The following is a 21050-nucleotide window of genomic DNA, read 5'->3' as shown; positions in this document are numbered from 1 at the left end:
TTGCCGAGTTGAATTAGATCTTTATTTGGAAGATACATAGGTATTTCGTTGAATAGTTCAACATAATCGGGATGGGATGGAATCGGGTGGGATAGTTAACACAAATATACAAACGAAATACGATAAATGGTACTTTTCTTTATGTGTCTAACGTGATGGAGCGTGGCTTGTCGCAGGTGAACTACATAAAGCATACCCTTTATTTTCGTTCTCATGCTCTTTTTTTCCCCCGCTTCTGGGTGTCAGTAGTAATCGCATATCGACAAACTAGACTTGTTATGCCAAAGTCTCTCACTGCCAGTCGTTTGCTTCGTTTCAAAAATAACTATATACGTTGTTTTTTTTTCTTTCCGTGGCAAAATACAAAAAAAGAAAAACAGGTAATTACGCATTACATCGTAAACGAGAACATTGCACCGCGATCTCTTTCGCTTGGCCACGGCTGCGTGGACGAGCACATAGAGTGAAGAATTTTGCAATTATACAGAAAAAAGAAAGAAAAGTGAGAAAGAATAGGGAGCGACAGCGATTCCATGTGTGTGTGTGTGTGTGTGTGCTGTGTTTGATATCTATAGTGTATATCATACATATACAACTATGTGTGAAAAAACGTCTTTCATAGATCTTACATATCATTATACACGAATGACTTATTTTCCTTTCCAACTAATAAATCTCTCGATAAATTTTCAAATATTTATTTGTGTATGTATGTATGTACGCCTCGAAAGTTCATACACCAGGTAAGGAGTATGAAGTCAAGAAGGTATATTTAATAGCTTAAAAGGCATTGCTCTCGCTGTGTATCCCCTTTTTTCTGGTATCTTAGAAAATTCTCTCTGGAACGATGCGCCGCAAGACGAAGAGATAGTCGTGCAGATCGCCTATTACATACTTGTAATTATCTTAACGTTATTCTTTAAATACGTCTCGTAGTCTTTACATTAAATGTACGAGTTTCTCCGATATCTTCTTTTTTTTGTATTTTTTTGTAATATTAAAATTATTCTTATCTTTTTAAATCTTTGTTAATTAGCTGTTGCCCTGTGAAACCTGCCTTCTGTCACAACGCAGTAATACTTGCACGGTAGGCTCACATTTCTGAATTTACACCATCTTTCTTTATATATATCACAAATGTCACTTCTCTACGCATTATCCTTTTTCTTTATCAATATTACCCTTTTTAATCTGCTCTTTTGTAATTATAGACATCAAATTAAAATGCAAAGTTTCCATTCGTTCAATATGTCATATTTAGGAAATATCCTAAGCCACGAGTCTCAACAAATATCAACAGAAAATTTCTCAAACTAGTTTTCTTTTTCCTTTCATATTATACGTACCTTTGTATAATTACACCAAATGCAAAACTATATTTCATTTATAACTAATCAACTTTATCTTCGCAAAATTACTTAATTCGCGTGCGAAGTATGCGATAGATAAAAAACACGTTATACAATTCCTCCAGTATATTACAAAAACTATGTTCCAGAGCATGGCGTTAATCTCCGTTATTTAATCAATCTTTAATATCAAAGTTATTATTGTGTGTAATACTCGTGCGCGCGCGATACTGCACGCGATATCTATTTACTTTGAAGTCTCACTTTGTATTACAAATGCATCATGTTCCGACTTAAGCTTTTTCATAAATAGACAGGTGAATCATGAATCGCAAAGTGTGTATTGTTTAGAGTGTATATTATTTATTGTTGCGTATGGGGTTTGCCGCGTGGCGTATATCCACCACGATTGCCCCCTCTCTGACCTCGGAATTGCCCACGACCGCCTCTGTCCATACCGCGCTCGCTTCGTGCACCCCTAGGTCCGCCACTGCCGGTGCCGCTGCCACCGCCGCCGCCCCGCTTGAAGCCAGAATTGAATCCGTTATTTCCGTCGTTGTTGCCCCAGGGGCGTTGCTGATATCCGTTCTGGTAATTACCATCGTTGCGATAGTACGTGCCTAATTTCAAAAGATAACGCCACCTTAGTTTTTCAAGAAAAAAAGAAAGGTGTCTCGAATAATTCTAATAAAATCGAATTTTATCTCGCACCTTGATTCCCACGACCGTTTTGCTGATAATTATTCCTGCCTCTACCGTTGTAGCCGTTAGTGGTTCCCCTTCTGCCTCCTCTACCCCTGTACGCACTGCGCTGGTTGTCACCCCAACCCTGTTGAGACGCCTGTTGCTGCGGTGCTTGCTGAGAGTCTTGGACAGATTGCTGCTGTTGATCCGGCTGATTCCAGTCGTTGGTCTCGGTCATCTGACACCAATCGACAGATTCATTTTGCTGTTCCAAGGACGAGTCGGTGGTAGCAGTCTCATTTTGCCCGTTCTCAGCTTTCTCCTAGAAGACATTCGTGAATCACCGATCGTCGCCGATAATACCCGCGATCTCCAAATTAGTTTCAAGCGATTGGCGGTACTCGACTTACCTCCAGTTGGGTTTGAGTCTCCTGCTGATGCGTCTGGTCATTAAAGTTTTGAATTTGGCCTGGTTGGGGCAACTGTTGCGTCGCGTTCTGCTGTTGTGGCTGGAAACCGGCCGGGTGCTGCGGGCTGTATTGCATGTTCGGTTGCTGGTGAGACGGCGGCATGGGGATCGGCGGCGGTGGATTGGGATTCGCGAATCCGGGAATGTGCGACATATCCTGCGGCGGTTGATGCTGATATATGACTTGCTGGGGTACGGCCACCGGTGCGCTCGCGAAACTCTGGTTCGTAAAGGTCTGCGTGGGAATGGGCGCGTTGACCGTGGGAGGAATGTGCGATACGATAGGTGCTTGCGAGGTGACGTCCGGCGAATCGAGCTCGGATTCCTGTAAGAAGAAGAAGTTCGGCGTGCCTATAACATCGTTGATTCTCGGCGCGGGCGGAGGTTGCTGCTGCTGCTGCTGAGATTGCTGGATTTGCTGCTGTGTTGGTTGCTGTTGTTGCTGCGGCTGCTGCGGTTGTGGCTGCGGCGCTACAAAATTAGTAGCGTTCGCGTAGTAAGGAGTGTCGACTGGTGCGGCTGGATGAGGCGGTATGGGTTGCGGAACGACCGGGATGGGTCCCGAGACCGGAGCGGCGCCGGAAACAACGGGAAGTGAGGCGACTTGAACTGGAAAATTTGGAATGGGTATCATGGACTCGGGTGGAATGTGCCTATCGTTGCCGTTGTTGTATTCTTCGTTAACTTGTTCCTGTACAACTTGAGCCTCGATGATCTTAGCCTCCGACACAGCTTCAGTAATCTGCAAATGGGACGAAGATACAGTAAAAATTTATAGTATTGTATATCAGATTATTAATTCGATGGGAATCGCTATTGAACGCGTACCTCTTCTACTGGCGCTGCTGCTTCCGGACATTTGCGAACTTGATCAAAATAACCGCATTGAGTGATTTTCCCGATAATCTCCTTTAATTTGTTGTACGTAGTGCCAACGACCTCGCGTTGCTTCCCATCTATAATCGCCACGTAATGCTCAGCTATTTTTTGAGCTTGCTGAGCAAACATCAGATCACTTTCTCCACGCTGCTGTTTCAGCATCACCTCGTTAGAAAAACTATCCAAATCCTTCAGCTCTTCCTCCAGCAATTTTAAAGCTCCATTTTTCCCATGAACAAAGTCATCCCTTATAGAATCATTAACCATACTTATGAGAATATGTTGAATAACTACCATCTCCTTTACCTACAATCAATACCATGTTATATTCTTTACTTGTGGATATTGCAAAGAATACTGAAAACTGAAATATTAATAAATAATATGTATATACTTTTGCAATATCTTGTTGCATTCGTTCAACGACTTCCTTCCGCGCCAGCTTCTTTTGTTGCTTCATACCGTCATTGTTGATACTAACAATCTGTTTATACATGTCCCGAGTAATTTCCAACGTTTGAAGTACTTCATCATATCTGGCAACTGCAGTTTTTTGGTCTGCATTGAGTTCTCGCCCATTTTTCTGCAAATCCTTGTAGGACTCGAGCCTTGCCTGAATACAGAAAATATACCTCTTCTCCATTTGTACTTTTGGGACAGCCAAATGCTACTGTACTGATCGTTCAACATAACTCATTCAAAAAAAGTCATAAAATAAATATTTGTATAATTTTTCGCAGATAAGTCGTATTATGAGACAATTGTCAGCGTGACACGAAATCTAGCCAAGTTCCAAGCGGAGCATAGCAAGGTACACGTACGTTCGGATCTTACTTTTAATCGGGATTATTATTATTTTTAGAAATTACTTTTAATTTGAGTTATTATTATTTTTCGAAATTTCGTGGACGCGCGAAGATCGCACGACGATTCGATCGCCGGGACGACTCGATAGCGGTTGCGGCGATCGAGCTACAACCCGGAATCGCTAATCCGATCGAAGCGATGATCGTGAAGACGGTTCCCGTACGACGAGAGTGAAATGAAGCGTGACAATCGGCGGACGTTAACGATAAACGTGTCAACGTAAAAACGTGAGCCGAGTCACGGCGGTGCTGCGTCTAAAAGCGTGCGTGGAGCAAGATCTCGCGTACGATACACGGACAATACACCGCCATGACACGAAGTTGACAAATTGGCGCGTTCGAAAGCTCGCAACTTGAGCGTCCAATGAGGAAAACTCGTCGCTCGCGTGCTTTTACGCACCGGGACTCGATTAACGCTGCGTGTACGAAACGACGAAACGGACGCGCCTGATTAGAAGCAGAGGAAAATGTCGCGGCGCGAGCACATGGCGCATCGGGGTGATGGCGGATCGCACGGCGCGAGGAATCACCGCAAATCTGACAAATAGATTTTCCTCCGTAATTACGTCATTATCGGCTGCTACATTTTACCTTACGCTTCTCGAGATTCCGTATCTTGTGCTCGACCACGACGATCACTTGGCGTAAGGGATCCACGGCCTCCGTAGAGGCCTGTTTCTCTAGTTTAGGGTTGGCAGAAGGCATCCTTCATGGGCAACAAACACGACTGACTGCGACTGGCGATCCGAACCAAGTTGAAACAAGTCACGAGTGAGTAGTAGGAAAATCGTGAGACCAGAGATGGCGGGCCAAACATCCGTTAGCTAACGACGCATGCGCGGCGATATCGAAACTTTAGACCGATATTCATGGTATGTACTGTACATTGTGGATAGATCTTAGTTTTCTGATTCAAAAATATATCTAGATATTAATACTTATGTTATGGTCCATATTTAGAACACATTTAAACGATTAAAGCGTCTTCAATGTGGCTTTTCAGCCAATCAGATGGTTTTTAAGCCACTTTTTAAGAGCTTTTATCGTTGTAAGCGCGTTCTGGACTTATGACTATTGGTTAAAAATTACGATATAATGCTTTATGTAATTTTATATAAATAATTTTCTCGTTCATTTCTCATTCGTTCATGTTTCCGTTTTAAAAATTTTTTTAAATTATTCCATGTTTAATTCAATGATAAATAATTTATTTTATTCTCAAAATCATATACTACACACACACTTATACTTTTTTATAGTTATTATTATTTCATATTCTGATAATATTTTCAAAGTATTAGCACGTAAAGAACTTTTCAAGTTATTTAAAGTCTATTATAAGGCCAAGTATTTCTAATATATTATCTCGTCAATTTTGATATTTTATAAATATAGTAAAGAATTGCCTCTGTTAACGTGTTTGTCAAGTTCTTATAAAACTATCTTTGAAAAATACATTTTTATAGATTACTAATGCGTGCATAAAATAATATATAATTTAAAACAATTTAGATAATAAACGAAGAAAAGAGGGAGATACAATTAATAATCTTGGTCACACAGGAATCTTGCGCAATTTAAAAGTTCAGCATTATATATAATAATTAACGATACTTGCATCCGTTGTGCTCACATCATTCCAGTTATCGCAAGAAATGAAAGCATGACATTCGCCTCAACACACAAATTTACAAGTTTCTCAAGTTTTATTGAAAAATGGTTAATAAAAACATAAATTATGCGAGTAATGTTTTGTTATAATATAATATCTATATTTTGATCATATCTTTTATATTTGTCGAGCGCGCGATAACAAAATACTGTAACGTCATCTCATTACTATTAATAATCCTTCGTAATCGATTCGCATGAATATGTGAGAAGCGCTAATTTACAATCAAATGAGAAAGAATTACGCTCTCGCGGAGAGATGATGAAAAGAAGAAAACATAAGTATAACATATAATAGTCTGGTTTTATAATATTGGCAATAATCTTGTGTAAATATTTATCGCACATATTAAGCGAGCACCGCGTGCGATAATGCAACCTCAAGTGGAAGAGATTTCGATTGATCAATTCGCAATCGATTTACGGTTGCGGGTTGAATTGTCGCACGCGATACAAATTACATTTGATATGAACTATTGCATGGCACATTCGCTGAAAAGAAAGCCTTCCATAGCTGCGTACTTTCCTTTATGTTTTGTTAATTATTATGCGTCAATGTCCAAATGCCCGCATTTTAGTTCTCGCGTCAGTATAAACCACTGGATAATTTATTATACAATCCCGATCTCGTCTCACCGGAATAATTATTTACCATATAAATTTCGACTCGAAATTGCCCCTGTCGAAAAAGCCTGAAAAGTTATCGTGTCCCCGGCTGACAACACGGCAGCCGTTTACATTCTCGTCTTCCCGTTCGCTATATTATATCTTTACAATTTACAAATATAATTTGATACATCATCTTCGAAAAATACATTCGCGCCACACATGCATATCACTATTCTGCTCTTTAGAGAATATTCTTTTCTCTAATAAATCTGGAAACAAATTAAAAACTTAAACAATTACACATTTAAACAATCAGATATCGATATAATAAAATAATAATCATTAATTTTTAATAATATTTTATAGTAAGCACAGTGTGTTATCTAAAATATGTAACGATATTTAATGTACAGCGAACTTATTAATCACGCTATCGGATATCACGCTATCGTAAGATACTTATCGGTTATTGGAAAGTATTCGTAAGAGGCCAACTTAATATATAACATAAATTATTATTTTAACTGCAATGCAACTGTGTAACATTTTCTCTTTGTCCTAATTGAATCGTCATCAAGTTTCGATTTCTGTAAAGATTCTATAAACGGTATGTAGTATTGTATACAGTAGAGACATAAAAATAATTGTAATTTTCTAAAGCGAGCGAGTATATATCCTTTGCCCGTTTTGTTTACTAAAACATTATTATTTCGATGTATTTTTATTTCTTTTTTTCGATTTCACAGAAACAAATATAATTTCGATTTCACAGAAACGTAGAATCGATAAAATATAGCTTGATGTATATATTGTACAAATTTGCGATAAATGTCACGTTAGAAAAAGCCTTTAGCTTTATATGCACATTCGCAGTAATAATGGAAGTGTAAAGAAAATATTGGAACGAGAATTTTCTTTTAAAAAGCCCTTTGCGATATGTTCAAACTCCATTTATACGCAACTCGTCCTAATATATAAATATGGAAGAATATTTGTACATGTAAATTATTATATTGCATTTTAGAAAAGCACTTATTGAATGCATGTACTCATTGTGTGAAATGTGTGACACAATAGAAACATACCTTCCACACACACAAAAAACAAAATTCATGTATGCAGCAATGTTTTATATGCATGTATAAATATATTAAATTTTATAATTAATACAAATATTTAAAAATTATTGCATTTATCATAGGGCCTTGTTTAAAAATGAAAGCGTAGATTTTTTAATTTTATGGCGACTAATACTTGTTCATATCAGTTGTGTACGTGTATACAAGACCAAATTTAGGGAACAATCACAAATCGTACTCAATTATTAAAAATTTACAAATTTTTAATAATTTAACGCGCTGCGCGCAACGTGTACGTACGTATGTGCATGATTTTTATACTTTCGCGTTAAATATTCAGAAAAATAATGCAAGGCTTTTTATACGTGCTATGCAAATTGTAATTTTGCAAATAAAACATGATGCAAATGTAAGGATGCAAATATACAGAAAGTGATGATGCGTTAGAATACATATCACCATAACATCTCAACGTATGTTTCAGATCTCATCATGTGTATATATATATATATATTTATTTATTTATTTATATCGGATCTCTCTGCTCTTATATTACGTAAGATTATCACGATAATACAAAGACTAAACTAGATGCCTATATTCACATGAATATCAGTTTCCATTATTATTATTATGTTATCATTATGCTACTGTAATGGCAAAATCTCGGCTAGAGCTAAACTATATCCAACGTGAATATGGTACATGTACTCGGTATGTAGCGCGAGTGCTCGCGCGCGTATGTTAATGCGTGTGTGTCGTCATCACGCACGCGTGTATGTCCCATTTCTATGCCTAATATGTATACTATGACTTATCGCTGTAATTATAGTCCCTCAATCACGCTTTTTAATTCGATCATTTGTCGCCATATATAATCTTTACAGCTAAGATTTCTCACCGCTATTACACAGTGAAACATCCGTTTGATTGGTAGTTTGGTTTGATCGATGTTGGCGTAATGAACGTTCGTGCATCGGTTGGGTGCATTGTATCACTGGACCCGTAGCAGTCTTAGTCTGTTTTATATTAAATGTAAATAGTTGTTACAGCACCACTAAGATGGTTCGCTACCCACATGCTCATCGCTAAATGCTGCTTGGGGTTTGTTTTCAGTATTCTGTATAGGCACCTGTGAATCAGAAGTATTAGCAGTCCCTCTAGACGTAAGTACGGTAGTAGGAGCAGACGCGACTGTTGCCTCTGCTTTCTGATGTTGCTTCCCCGATGATGACAGCGCTGCTTTCGATTTCGTCTTCACCCTGGCTTGCTGCTCCGTACTGTCGATCTCGGCCCAGATACTCCTCACTTCCTTGAAAAGCTGAAACGAAGAGCAATTCGCGTTTGTTTAATGAGTGTGTACGTTATTATTATTTATAGGGTGAAGACAGTAAAGAGATGCACGTACTTGATTCAACCATGCTTCGTCTGCTAATAATTCATTTAATATTATCGTAGTGTCCTTGTGCGGATCAGCTACCTTCTTCTCTGCCACCCTTCTCGCGCACTCCAAAAACATTAGATACTTTTGATGAGCGACTTTATTGTACAAGGCTATCTTCGTTTGGCAAATGCGGCAGAACAAAAAATCCTGAAGCACAAGATTAAGTATGTATCATGATGAGGATAATGTTACACTTGATTAAATCCCATTAAATGCCATACTTTCTCATGAGGTATTCTTGGATCGGGTGGCGAGCCTTCCAGCGTAGTACCGTTATATGGCTGTCCGTAAAGAAGAATTCTAGCGTAGATCTTAGCTTGCTGACAACCGGCGCAAGATTTTCCTTTATATTCCGACGGCGGTAAGTCCTTGAGCACGTTAACGCACGGCCACGTTGATATCGCCGTCACGATATTCGGCTTCCACTTAGTCGTGGACAGGAGGCGACGTTTCCTCTCCTCCGTCACCTCGTCGACAGTCTTAACGTTCGATAAAAAATAATCGTCTAGACATAATAATAATAATAAATTTGTAATTGTTATCGTTACGCAATACCTAGAAAAAGAAAAGTAGCAAAAGGTGTTTATTCAAGTCTCTCACCTTGCTCTTGAAATATCTCTGTGAGAAAATTGGAATCCAAAGCTTGCGAGATCAATGTTTGTATATATACTTCAAAATTATCTTGATACTTCCCGGTGTCTTTCATAGACTTGTCGATACTCTCTCTGCAATCAGAGGCAAATACATGTCATGAGAATCTGCACAGTTTTTAGCTGATGACGAGATACAAAAGTCTTTCATATGCAAGTAATTTTACCTGTCATCGATGACCATCTCATCCCTCAAGAACTCCACGATAGTTTCCACCTTACCCTGTTGCCAGAATTTCACTGGCACTTGTTGATATATGTGGCGATTTTGCGAAACCCATGCAGAATACTATGGAACACGGAAAACGACAAAATAGCATAACATTGTAACATATTTTGTAACAGGTATGTATTGTATAATACGTAATTAAATTTACCGTAGATATGTTTCTGTATAAAGTTCTTCCATTGGACTTAAACGGCTCATATTTCTGAAGTAAAGTTTTGCCATCTATCCTCCAGAGAGGAGGATATTCTTCATCTAGGTCTGTCTTGATCACGACAAACTCACCGGACTAAGAAAATAAAAAGTATTGTTATTAAAAGTAATTTTATTTTTTTATACTGTATTTAGTTAGGCGCTTCGTAATACAATCCAATTGCACGAAATTAATATTATTTCAAAATTGTTGCGCAATGTACGAGATATGAATGTTTAGATTAGTAAAATTGAAAATTAAATTAAAATTCTAGATTAATAAAATTGAAGATTACCGCGTCTTCTGAGTTTCCTGCGGAATGCTGCATGCGGAATGTAAGAGTATGAATTTATTATATTTACAAGACACGAAACATTACGTATAAAATTTGCAAACTGTATTAGGTACCTTAAACGGCGAAATATCGATGTCCTCGTCGCTCACTGCAGCTACTAGCTTTTCGTCAATTTTGCAGGAAAGCTTGCCAGAACTGTTGTTCTTCAAAGACACCTCATGTTTTTTCCTCATTGACTTTTTCGTGATGACAGCCTCCCCGGACGAGTATCCGTCCTCTTCCAAGATTTTTCGAATCTTTTTAGTGATGACGGGTCTCGCACGTTTCTTCCGTTTCTCTTCTTCGTCTCCTACCAATTTCACAGCAGGCGTCCATGCTGGATCAGAGTCGGAATCGGCCTGTTCTTCGTCATTATCAAAATAGTCTATACCCTGTTGTCGGTCCAAAAATTGCTTCACCGAAGTCTTTTCCTTTGCCTTTCTTCGCGACGTCTCACGTCTCGGAGGAAGCAGTAAAGGATCCACTACGTACAAAACATACGACGTATATTTCCGTAAAATATTAATCTAGTAAAACACATACATACACACAACACGCACGTATAATAAAAATAGATCTGTGAATTACCTTCTTCAACTTTCTTCGAAGATTTTTTCTCTGTTTCTGCTGCTGCCGTTGCTGCCGCCGCCGCCGCTGCCGCTGCAGCGGCTCTTCTTTTTCTGTCCGTGGGTCCACCAGGTTTAATAGGTCGACCCTTTCTTCCTTTCCCCTCTGGCTTAACAGTAACAACTTCCGTATTACTCGTGTTACTTGCATTTTGCACTTTCTTCTCAGCTTTCTTAGGGGAAAATAAAAAGTCATCGTCACTGGTAAATCCATCGTCACTCGAATCGAAGTTCGGCTTCTTCCTTTCTTTCGGCAGCGGAAAGTACCTAGGATCATTAGTGTAATCTATTACTGGCGCTTCCTTAACCGGCGTTTCCTTGACCGGCGCTGGTTTCTCTTGGGGTCTAACAATTTCACCGTTAGTCGAAACCTCCGCGGGTTTACTCGTCTCAACGGGTATGTACGGTTTCGATCTGTTCCACGTCGCCTTTCTACCGCCACGTATAGTAGGCGGCGGAGAAGGATCCCTCTCGCCTTGCAGAAATTTTAAATAACTCGTCATAAATCCTGTGTTAGGATCCCTATTCGGTCGTTTGAAGTCTTTATTCATTTGATTCACACTGGGCATTAGTTGCTGATCCTGTTGAAGGAAACCCAGTTCTTCCTCGATATTAGGAACGATTACTTTAGGCTGATCATCTCTGACTTCTTGATTGTAGTTGGCGTTCTGATTCGCAGTATTTTCGCCGAACCCTATCGGCGTTATCTCGACCGAGGACTGAAACTCGTGTGGATGATGAGGATGATGACCCGCGGGAATATGGAAAGCCGGAAAGTACGAAATGGGCGGTGGTGCGTGATGATGCGACACCATCAACGACTGATGTTGATGAGCTGGGTTGCCCACGAAGTTACTCGAATGATGCAAGGACGATTGAGAACCAAAGGCGCCAGATGCAGCGGGAAACATCTTGGTAGGCGGAGGTGGTAAGTTCCACCGTTCAAAGTCGAAGTAACCATTCTGTTGCTGCTGATTCGCATTGTGATGCGCTGGCGGAGGTATCCTACTGAGGTACTCCGTCATCGTCGTAGTAGTGCCAGCAAGCTCGTTCGACAATGACGTGCCCTTTTCCAGACTCTTTCTCTTCTTGTTAGCGTTATCGACTTTTCGTCGCTCCTCGGCTTGTTTTTGCTGTTCAGCTGTACCGGTCGGAGTAGCGGCTGTCGCGTGCTGTTGCACTTGACAGGGACTTTGTAACGTCTGCAGATTCTTTACGATGCTCATCGGATCTCCCCTGCAACTGCTGAGATCCTGTAATGCCACTTGATTGGTTTCGAAATACGATTGCTGTCTGTCCGATACGTTCGTCAGCCTTTGTACTTGCTGCTGTACCGGCAAGTTCTGCACGTTCATGTCGCCGGCGGCGTTCGCGCTGGTGTACACGGCGACGGAGAATTTTCGGTTGCCGTTATTCGTCTGCGCCCGATTATCGTTCTCCCAACAGACTTGTTGCTTCTGCGTCTGCGAAAAGTCCTGTTGTTGCCTACCGTCGAACGTTTTACTCTCCGCGTTGTAAGCGGCCTTGCTGTTCTCTACCGTGGTGCCTAGTGCACGTGTGATCACTGACGAGTAGGCGACTTGCCCCTGCGACGCTGGTCTGGGAACGGTCACGTCCAGAGGGGACGGTGGAGCGACCTGCTGTTGTACTCCACCTTTATACGCCGCGGCGTTGGCACACTGATTGCCGCTGTTCTCAGCGTGTTGCTGCAACGGCGATGGCGATGACATGGTCGCCATTGGGCTGTTGTACATTGGATACGCCGGACTCGGAACGTGACCCAAAGGACTGGCCTGCGAATGAGCTTGCAAGGGACTCGGTCGCCGTGGAACAACGACGCTGCAGTCGGGCCCATTCTGCGTTGAAGTGTTTGAAGAGTAAGCCGAATCCGTCGAGGTTGCAGATTTCGATCTGCCCGGATGATGATACTCCGTGTCATTCGTCGATCCCGTCAGATAATGTCTGTAAGGCGTAGCTTGTTGCTGTTGCTGTTGTTGCTGCTGCTGTTGCTGCTGATTTAAAACGTGAAATGTCTGCTGCTGTTGTTGCTGCTGCTGCGGATGCGACTGTAGATTGCCGTTGGACGAGGTTCTCTGGTTGTTCGTAAGCTTACCAGTGGCGTTGCAATTTGCGGCATTATTCGCGGCGTAATTTAAGCCGCGATTATCCATAATGGAGAAGCTAATCGGAGATGACTGACTGTTATCATGTCCCTGCTGCTCGTTTCTCCGGTGCTCGATTCCATGATTGCCCAATTCTGGATAAATCTTCGTCTGCGCCTTGGTCTGTATGTTTTGTTGAGTGGTGGTAGCGGCTGCTTTGTTAGGCGGCGATGCGAAATTATTATTGCGCGTCCCCTGCTTGTCCTGAATCCCCTGCGTTGTGCCCGATCGTACGGAGGTGCTCAGAAAAATGGTTGTCGACGCGGTCGATCTTGAAGGTGGTTGCGGAATTCTGTATTCTTTACCCGAGGCGTTGTTCGGCGTGGATACGATGCAGGATTGTTGATGCTGCAACGATTGTACCTTCCCATTGCCGGTGGATTGGTTTCCATTGCCCGGGTAGCTATTCGTCAAGCTGTCGGAACTGAAAGTCGTCGTCGGAACTTGCTGGAAGAATGTTTGACTGCTGCTGGCCTGCGAAACTTGGCTTGTGGGCACTGTAGATTTTACGCTGACGGTAGGCGACTGAGATCTCACGCTGACTGACTTTTTCGCGTCGGTCGGACAGGCGGATGCCTGCTTAAAGTCTGCGTTGCACGCAGACGGACTGGTTAATTGGGACGCGTTAATGCTGTTTATGGTCTGCGCCGTATTGAAATGAGCGTTAAAGGTGTTCTCGTAGCCACTGTTAGGTTTCGTGGAGGGCGGGCCTGGCGACGACGGGACAACACTTTCGTGCGGTAGAATACCAAACGGGCTAGGAAGCTGCATATTATTCTGATGCGTCCAAGCTAGTGTGGATGCCGTGGTGGGCGACGTTGATGCGCCTTGCTGCTCGAAAAATGTAGGCTGATGCGTCGTGCTATAGTTCTCCCTCAATACAGGAATATCGGAATCCGTCGTGGCGTTTTGTTTCGTCACCGATACCGCTTGCGCTTGAGCGAGGGCTTGCCTATGTTGACTGACATAATGCGCCTGTTTGGTATTAGGATGATGAAATAAGGGGGAAAAGACATCGTAACCCACAGGGGGTGGAGATAGGAACCCCCCCGGGTTAAAAGGGGATGGTTGACCCGCCAGAGTTGCTGTTGTGTGGGCTGCTTGTAAAAGTAATTGCGACGTCGTTGTTGATGGAACCGCCTGTGTGGCAGCCGTTGCTAAATGATGAGATACAAAGTCACTACTCGTAGTTGGCGTTGTCGTAGTTTGAAATGTAGCACTGCTCGCAGTAAGACGATTATACGTGTACCATGGACCAACGGGATCCATTACCCAAGCTTGGCACTACAGTGCCTTGCTTGGTGCACGTGTAGTGGACTCTCCTGTCTAACAATGTCAAAGACGTATCCTAAGACACTCATAACATAACTTCTTATCACATAACTCCTTTTTACCTTTGTCTGTTTACACTTTTTGTAACAAATTATACTTTTCTTCTAGAAAACATTTTCCAAGTGAGTGCACAATCCTAATAAATTTGTCCAACAGTCAGGCTTAGCGACTTGGCAAAGGAAACTCTCCATTATCTTCTGGAAAACAAAACAGAGCAGTGTTGTGTTTGATTCTATCATCAATAACAAAGCAAATAGTATTTAGCTCATTATTATGAAATAAAAGCTGTTGGAATTATCTCTCTAGGAATCCTTTAAAGATTAATCAATACAGAGGAAAGTGATATATAGAATGTGTTACAATTACTATTACAAAGTATCGTACCTTCTACTTTTATACGATCAATTTTGCTGATAAATACAAAATATTTGAATGATAATCAGAATCTCCATTAACACGATGAACTTTGATATATCTCAAGTATGTAAACTCAATACAAAAAGAAAACGGAACAATAAAATCAAAGTGCAAAGTATAATGCTAATAAGGGAACTTTTCCAGAAATCTGCATCTTTGCGCAAAATTTAAACGATAAAGGAAAAGAGTCTTTGACTGACTTACCTTTCACACAGGATCCAGGACGAGGCACAACAATGTAACGATGCACGCTGCAACTGGAGACAACAGCGTGCTTTGATTAATCAAGCGTCTCTGGAACACCGCAGGATCAGGCGTTCGACCGCGTAATGACGAACGAACGCACGTGTTTGCAAGACCCAGGATTACTCGTAGATGACGCGTCTTCTGACGTGACACGGCCGTAAGCGCGATCGTGACACCGTTGTAGCGTTTAGCTACGATCAGCGGCAGTGACAATCGCCGACGTCGACGAGGCGGCAGGAAATACGCGCTGCATACTTGGCGCGGAAGCGATCCTCTCGGCACGACGACGATGACGGCGACGGCGACGACGGCGACGACAACCACGACGACAATGACGACGACGACGACGCGATCCTCTTCAGGTATAGCGCGCAGCCATACGGCAGGCCGCGCACCGCGAAACGATACGACGCTCGCCGGACTATCAAACACGATGACGTCTCGGCGAATAATACAGTAAATATGGCTACACGAGATATGCGGCAAACGCGTGACAAGCGATACGCGGGCGGCACCAGCAGCAGCACCACCGGACGGCCAGTCGCGCTCACATGATCCGAGCGTGCGACAGCAGGAAGCATGCATTCCGGGCACCGCTTGGCGCGCGTCGCGGTGGCTCGGCGTTCTCGCGCGAGCTCATTTATCGTCTACAGTGACGTTCCCCGACGACCCTGTTAGCCGCGACGTCCGTGCACACCGTGCACAATGTCGTCCCGCACTGCTGCCCATTATTGGCCGCCATTTTGATCCCAATCAACAATAGATCGTGCCATCTCGCGTCTGTTTCAAGTAAGATGTTGCCGCACGCTGAGCGGGATTTCCAAGTAAATCTGTCCAAGTCAAAACTGTACTGTCTATCGTGTGACATCGGGCTACATATTTTCGTCGTATCCGTTCGTCACGGATTAAGTCGAAGAGAAAGAAGTTTCTACGGAAGTAGCTTTTGCTGGGTACTTTAGATGCACTTTTCTACATGCGATCGACTTTGCTTGCCTTCAAAGAACAAGATCTTTAATTTTAATAGCAGCTATACATACATATATATATATATATATGTATCTCTCTCTTGCTTTCTTCAAACGTGAGTTACTAGCAACCTGTTGATTGTATGTATAGACTTCTCTGACAGCACATGTAGCGTATTACATGCATATTTTTTAACAGTTTTCACATAAAAACTAAAATAATGGAAATACCTATGTTTCAAATTTCAAATATATATATATATATATATTTGAAATTCTCTTTCTCTCTCTGGTATGTTACATTCCAATATATATATATATATATATATATATATATATATATTGGAATGTAACATACCAGAGAGAGAAAGAGAATATATTAAAATATAATAGAAGAGCTGTATGACGGGGGAGAAAAAATGCCGAAGTGTATGGATATAATATTAATAATTCGTAATCACAATAATAACATTTATTATAATCATAATGTAAGAATATAATCATTATATATCCTAGCTATAATCATAATAGTGTAACGCGCGCGCGAGTATACGGCCGCTTGTTACTCTGCGAGATATGCATATGTATATATATGTACATCATGCACATATACCACACGTACATATATACACATCATCTGCTTCTTTTGTTTAATAACTACAAAATTATTGCTACAGTAGAGACCGAGTAGGCAGTTTATGAAAAGTCACGTAAAGATCGCCTTACCCAGTAATACAAAAGGAAAAATAGGATTCGACAATTAAGACACTTAGTTGAGTATATCGCAGATATCGTACAAAGTATACCAATGCCACTGTCCTTGATAAAAGTAAAGTGAACAATGAAATCTAGGAAGATTCGCATATGTATAGTATTCAAGACGTATTTAGAGATTCAAATTTACCAAGTATGGATCACTTGTGATTGCGATAAGGAATCGTATCTCTCTCACTCCCTCTCTCTCTCGCTCTTTCAACCATTGCTTACAAAAATAAGGAGATCAAAAAATAAATTAATAAATCACAAATCGCTGTTTCACACACGTCAACAAAACGATATATAATCGAAATGGATTATAATCACGAAGGCGTTATCGAGGCAAGGGCAAAAGTATATTAACGAGCTTGTGACTGTTGTACAGTGGCGGTATCACAGTTATTTTGATATCGTACAATATTTGCGCGCGCAAATTCGTTCTTTCTTGTGATTTCGCAATTGGATTGAAAAATAGCCGCATGTTGTAAACGTTGGATAATTATATGCAACTATATACCCTCCTTTCACGTAAAGATTTACAAAATTAATTATTTCCCGGGAACATAGATGGCTTTAGAATATTCGTGCGTTTCAAGCAAGCCTATGCGTTCGAACGTAGTATAAAATCTTAAGACAAATAAATAAGCTATAAACTACGTATTATGAGGATGGTTGCGAATTGACGTATCAGCTGCGATTGAATTCAAATGCTGATGGATCTGCAGAAGTAGTTCGGAAAGTAGTCGTAAGCACGTTTAAAATAATAAATAAACACAATATGTGGCAGCATAGGATGCATGACCCGGCGTAGCTTTGGTTTTTCTTCTTTTTTTTTGTAAAATACATCCATATTAATATTTAATTACGGTAACATGTATATATTACAAAATGCAATATGTGATCAATATTGCTCTGCTTTTTATTTATGTTGCTGTTTTAAGAGATTTTTAACGGCTACCTCATTTGCATCTTTCGCTGTTGCCATACCGCGAACTTCCTGTATGCGGTGTTCAGCAATTGATTGAGGTGGCTCGTTAAATGTTGACTGACCGCGGAAAATTCTCTTTGCACACGATCCTGAAAAAACAGGAGGCATCCGTGACACTGTACGATACCAATGTACGTGACTACTGTGTCTCTATGCGAAACAGCGGAAACGAATAAATGTGAGATCGGCGACATGCGTTACCTCAAAAGGTTTCAGCTTAGCAGAATGAAATCTATGTAAAGCATCATGCATCCTGACTGCTTTCTCTTCAAGCTGCGGCGTGGTCGGAGGAAAACTTCGCCAAAAGTGCCTCAACAGCTCGCACGCGCACACGTATACGTTACGAAACTCCTTCTCCAAATCCTTTGGTATTAATTCTGTAATATTTTTGTTTTAGACAGATACAACTTTGTTTCACTTAATTTCGATAATTAAGAGACGCATAGAGGCCTATGATGATAAGATGCTCAATAAATTCACCTTTTTCTCCTATAATTTTCATCTAATGTCGAGAATATACTCACGTCCAAGACTCTCTTCCCGGAAACCTTTCATCAAGGATCCACCGGGTGTTAATTCACCCAGAGCCGACACTGCCGCAGCCGGACTGACTAAGGACGTTGCTGCTTGCCGCGGTAACGTGTTGCCAGATATCCATCCGGAAGCTTCCCTTTTTAAATGACTTAACGTAACGAGCAGCTCGTCGGAAGTCGATTCCGCACTTCCGTAGCCCGGTACAGGCCCATGCAAATATCTATCTACATGCGTCAGGTTCAATGATGTTCCGTTATTTATATTTGTGTCACAGCTTGCATCGAGATCATCATAAATTAGCTTTTCTTGTATTCTACGCTGTAAGAGAATTATATATATATTCACATATGATACACATTTTCAGTGTTACACGGAGCGCGATTTACAGACACGCAAGACTGAACGAACCTTTTTAATCTTTGGTCCATCGTCCGATTCATCATTCGTAACTTTACTCGCAGACGGTGTAGATCCATTCAATTGTGGCTGATTGGTTTGTATCGACTGTCTGGCAGTGCTAGCTTTCATGACCATTATGCTATGTTGATTGAATCTCTTGATCATACTTTGATGAACGATATTGCCCGACGTTTTATCAGATTTACTACTCCCGCTGCCGTAATTCTCGTCCAGCGTCTGATCCTCGAAGGAAGTGATGTCTACCAAAGGATCGTTTATCCCAGACTGAAGATCTTTCTTGAGTTCTTGATCGTCTATTTTGGCACATTCGGTAAAAAGATCCTTGGTCCCAGCGTTGATACGATCTCTGTGAAAATAATGCGACTGAAAGAACTTCGTCCAGAAGTCGGACTCCGACATCTTGTGAGGTACGTTCTCCTGATGTTTCCTCTTAACAGCTGGGTAAGTCTTAAATATACACTCTATCACGTCGACGGTTAAGTTGTATTTTAATCCGTTGCAGCCGTCGGTTTGTGGTTTAATATCAGCCTGGAAACATTTCATCGACCGTTACGTAATCGATTATATCGTTAACAATTATTTATGTATCTCGAGCAATATCGAAGAGGGCTTACTAGAAAAGCACTATTAACACCTATTTCTTGGCGTTGAGTCTTTTTGGCTTGCGTATACTCCGCGGCGTGCTGCGACCAAAATTCCTCCGACGATATGACTTGCGTGATCACCAAGTCGCGATACAACTGAAGCAGCACAGGATGTTCCTGAAGCGTCCTATTTTTTTCCTCCAGCTCTTTATTGACTTTTCTCTTAAATTTTGGTAGCAGTTGCTGCAGCAGCTCCTTCACGTCGTCGCGATCTTTGATCTGTGCCTCCTGCCCATTTTTATTTACAAAGTGAAACGTGGATGATGTACCGTCGTGTAGTACTACTTGTAATTGTATCTTTGACTTCCCCTCTGGAGATATCTTTTGTACTGTAACACAGAAAAATTTTGAATCGTAACTCTACGTTTCTGCAGTTTGATCGATCAGTGATTAATCTGAAATTTATCAAACATTTATTAAATACTAATATAACGGCACAAGTTTCTTACATTTAATGTCAGCATACTTATGACTGACGGATACGGTATCCCTGTTATCGAGCATCCATGCTATCCGTTCGTTCATTACGTACAAAGTACCGTCTCCCTTTTTGTAACGTACTTGGCTCACTTGCATTAAAACATCTTCCGATGATGTAGTCATGGTGGATACAAAGTAAAATACGATTGTTCTAAAAATATAACGATAGCTAGAGACAATCCTGAAAAGATTACGGATTAAAAATGATACACACGAGACACACACAATGAGGAAAGGTGATTTTATACTAATTGTTTACACATAAAAAAATACGAAGGGGAAGAGTATATTTTAATTGGAAAAATCATTCGCTTGTTATTCTCTAGATTTTAACGAAAAGATAATTTTCCATCTAAGAAATAACGATCGTTTATGGCAACTAAAGCGCCGAAATAGCACGACTATAATATTTCAATGACCACGTGAATGATTTTCGTGGTCGAGAAACGAGGAAATCGCTACGGATACACCGCGGTATATCGAGCAGAGGAAGACGGAGACGCAGCTCTATATAGACATCGAGTTGTTTGTCACGACTCGTGGCCTTGAATGCGCGACGAATACTCGGCGTCCTATTAGCTCGAACAATTTTTCAGCGAGAAATACGTGAAAAACGGCGTGCGTGTCGCGGCAAGAGGAAACGTTCCTCGAGGCTAGGGGAACACGACGATTCGCATCGCGGCGCCAACACCGTGGGATGATACGGCGCGCCGTAGCAGTGGATCCGGTGGCTCGTATTTCCGTCGACCGCGTACTATAACCGCCGCGAAAATCGGGTTTTCACATATTTCCCCGCGAAAAACGCGTGTTTCCCGTTGGTACGGGTGAAAATCTGACGCAAATACGTGCATTTACCGGTGGCGGGACGCCAGAAGCCGCGGAGCAGTGCAGAGGCTCGTCGGGCGGCACGGCCATGTGCAGAAACACGCATCGCGAGGCGAAGACGGCTACGGACGGACCGTCGGTACGGACAACACCATCGACCTGCGGCGACTGACGACACTATGTTGCTCAAGTGACGGCGTCC

The 21050-nt window shown here is 41.6% G+C and overlaps 3 protein-coding genes across 7 annotated transcripts; all 3 read right to left on the bottom strand.

Moving 5' to 3' along the window:
* Positions 1–13: 13 nt before the first annotated feature.
* LOC105282567 (caprin homolog) lies at positions 14–4952 on the bottom strand. Its single transcript, XM_011344619.3, has 6 exons — positions 4839–4952; positions 3776–3994; positions 3331–3687; positions 2444–3244; positions 2061–2355; positions 14–1969 (listed from the first exon to the last, which is right to left on the bottom strand). Exons 1-6 carry the CDS (start codon positions 4950–4952, stop codon positions 1713–1715), a joined length of 2043 nt encoding a protein of 680 aa, XP_011342921.1. The 3' UTR covers positions 14–1712.
* Positions 4953–5495: 543 nt separating this feature from the next.
* On the bottom strand, positions 5496–16359 carry LOC105282565. 3 transcript variants are annotated; one of them, XM_011344615.3, is made up of 11 exons: positions 15195–16358; positions 11042–14770; positions 10528–10937; positions 10415–10441; positions 10078–10215; positions 9868–9989; positions 9651–9775; positions 9272–9555; positions 9015–9197; positions 8739–8927; positions 5496–8625 (listed from the first exon to the last, which is right to left on the bottom strand). In XM_011344615.3, exons 2-11 carry the CDS (start codon positions 14508–14510, stop codon positions 8494–8496), a joined length of 5079 nt encoding a protein of 1692 aa, XP_011342917.1. In that variant the 5' UTR covers positions 14511–14770; positions 15195–16358; the 3' UTR covers positions 5496–8493. The 3 variants fall into 3 exon arrangements, with proteins under 3 accessions (XP_011342917.1, XP_011342918.1, XP_011342919.1); XM_011344616.3 differs by having other exon boundaries at positions 11042–14767; XM_011344617.3 differs by lacking the exon at positions 10415–10441 and having other exon boundaries at positions 15195–16359.
* A 296-nt stretch (positions 16360–16655) lies between these two features.
* On the bottom strand, positions 16656–21008 carry LOC105282563 (general transcription factor IIH subunit 1). 3 transcript variants are annotated; one of them, XM_011344609.3, is made up of 7 exons: positions 20879–20896; positions 19993–20204; positions 19514–19872; positions 18888–19427; positions 18470–18797; positions 18147–18322; positions 16656–18034 (listed from the first exon to the last, which is right to left on the bottom strand). In XM_011344609.3, the coding sequence occupies exons 2-7, from the start codon at positions 20144–20146 to the stop codon at positions 17912–17914; spliced, it is 1680 nt and encodes a 559-aa protein (XP_011342911.1). In that variant the 5' UTR covers positions 20147–20204; positions 20879–20896; the 3' UTR covers positions 16656–17911. The 3 variants fall into 3 exon arrangements, with proteins under 3 accessions (XP_011342911.1, XP_019888280.1, XP_011342912.1); XM_020032721.2 differs by having other exon boundaries at positions 17912–18034; positions 19993–20174; positions 20879–21008; XM_011344610.3 differs by having other exon boundaries at positions 17912–18034; positions 19993–20174; positions 20873–20997.
* Between the last annotated feature and the right edge of the window lie 42 nt (positions 21009–21050).

This window comes from Ooceraea biroi, chromosome 4 (genome assembly GCF_003672135.1).
Source record: "Ooceraea biroi isolate clonal line C1 chromosome 4, Obir_v5.4, whole genome shotgun sequence".
Taxonomy (NCBI): Eukaryota; Metazoa; Arthropoda; class Insecta; order Hymenoptera; family Formicidae; genus Ooceraea; species Ooceraea biroi.
This window is presented reverse-complemented; position numbering and strand designations above follow the sequence as displayed.

Excerpts from the sequence above, each read along its gene's own strand:
- LOC105282567 (XM_011344619.3), bottom strand. The coding sequence starts at position 4,952 with ATGCCTTCTGCCAACCCTAAACTAGAGAAACAGGCCTCTACGGAGGCC. Across the intron at positions 3,995-4,838 it reads GGAATCTCGAGAAGCGTAAG|GCAAGGCTCGAGTCCTACAA; the intron begins GTAAAATGTAGC and ends TTCTGTATTCAG. Across the intron at positions 3,245-3,330 it reads CAGCAGCGCCAGTAGAAGAG|ATTACTGAAGCTGTGTCGGA; the intron begins GTACGCGTTCAA and ends TCCCATTTGCAG.
- LOC105282565 (XM_011344615.3), bottom strand. The coding sequence starts at position 14,510 with ATGGATCCCGTTGGTCCATGGTACACGTATAATCGTCTTACTGCGAGC. Across the intron at positions 9,198-9,271 it reads CAAGAATACCTCATGAGAAA|GATTTTTTGTTCTGCCGCAT; the intron begins GTATGGCATTTA and ends CTTGTGCTTCAG. Across the intron at positions 8,928-9,014 it reads ACGAAGCATGGTTGAATCAA|CTTTTCAAGGAAGTGAGGAG; the intron begins GTACGTGCATCT and ends TCTTCGTTTCAG.
- LOC105282563 (XM_020032721.2), bottom strand. The coding sequence starts at position 20,146 with ATGACTACATCATCGGAAGATGTTTTAATGCAAGTGAGCCAAGTACGT. Across the intron at positions 19,428-19,513 it reads GTGTTAATAGTGCTTTTCTA|GCTGATATTAAACCACAAAC; the intron begins GTAAGCCCTCTT and ends AAATGTTTCCAG. Across the intron at positions 18,798-18,887 it reads ATGGACCAAAGATTAAAAAG|CGTAGAATACAAGAAAAGCT; the intron begins GTTCGTTCAGTC and ends ATTCTCTTACAG.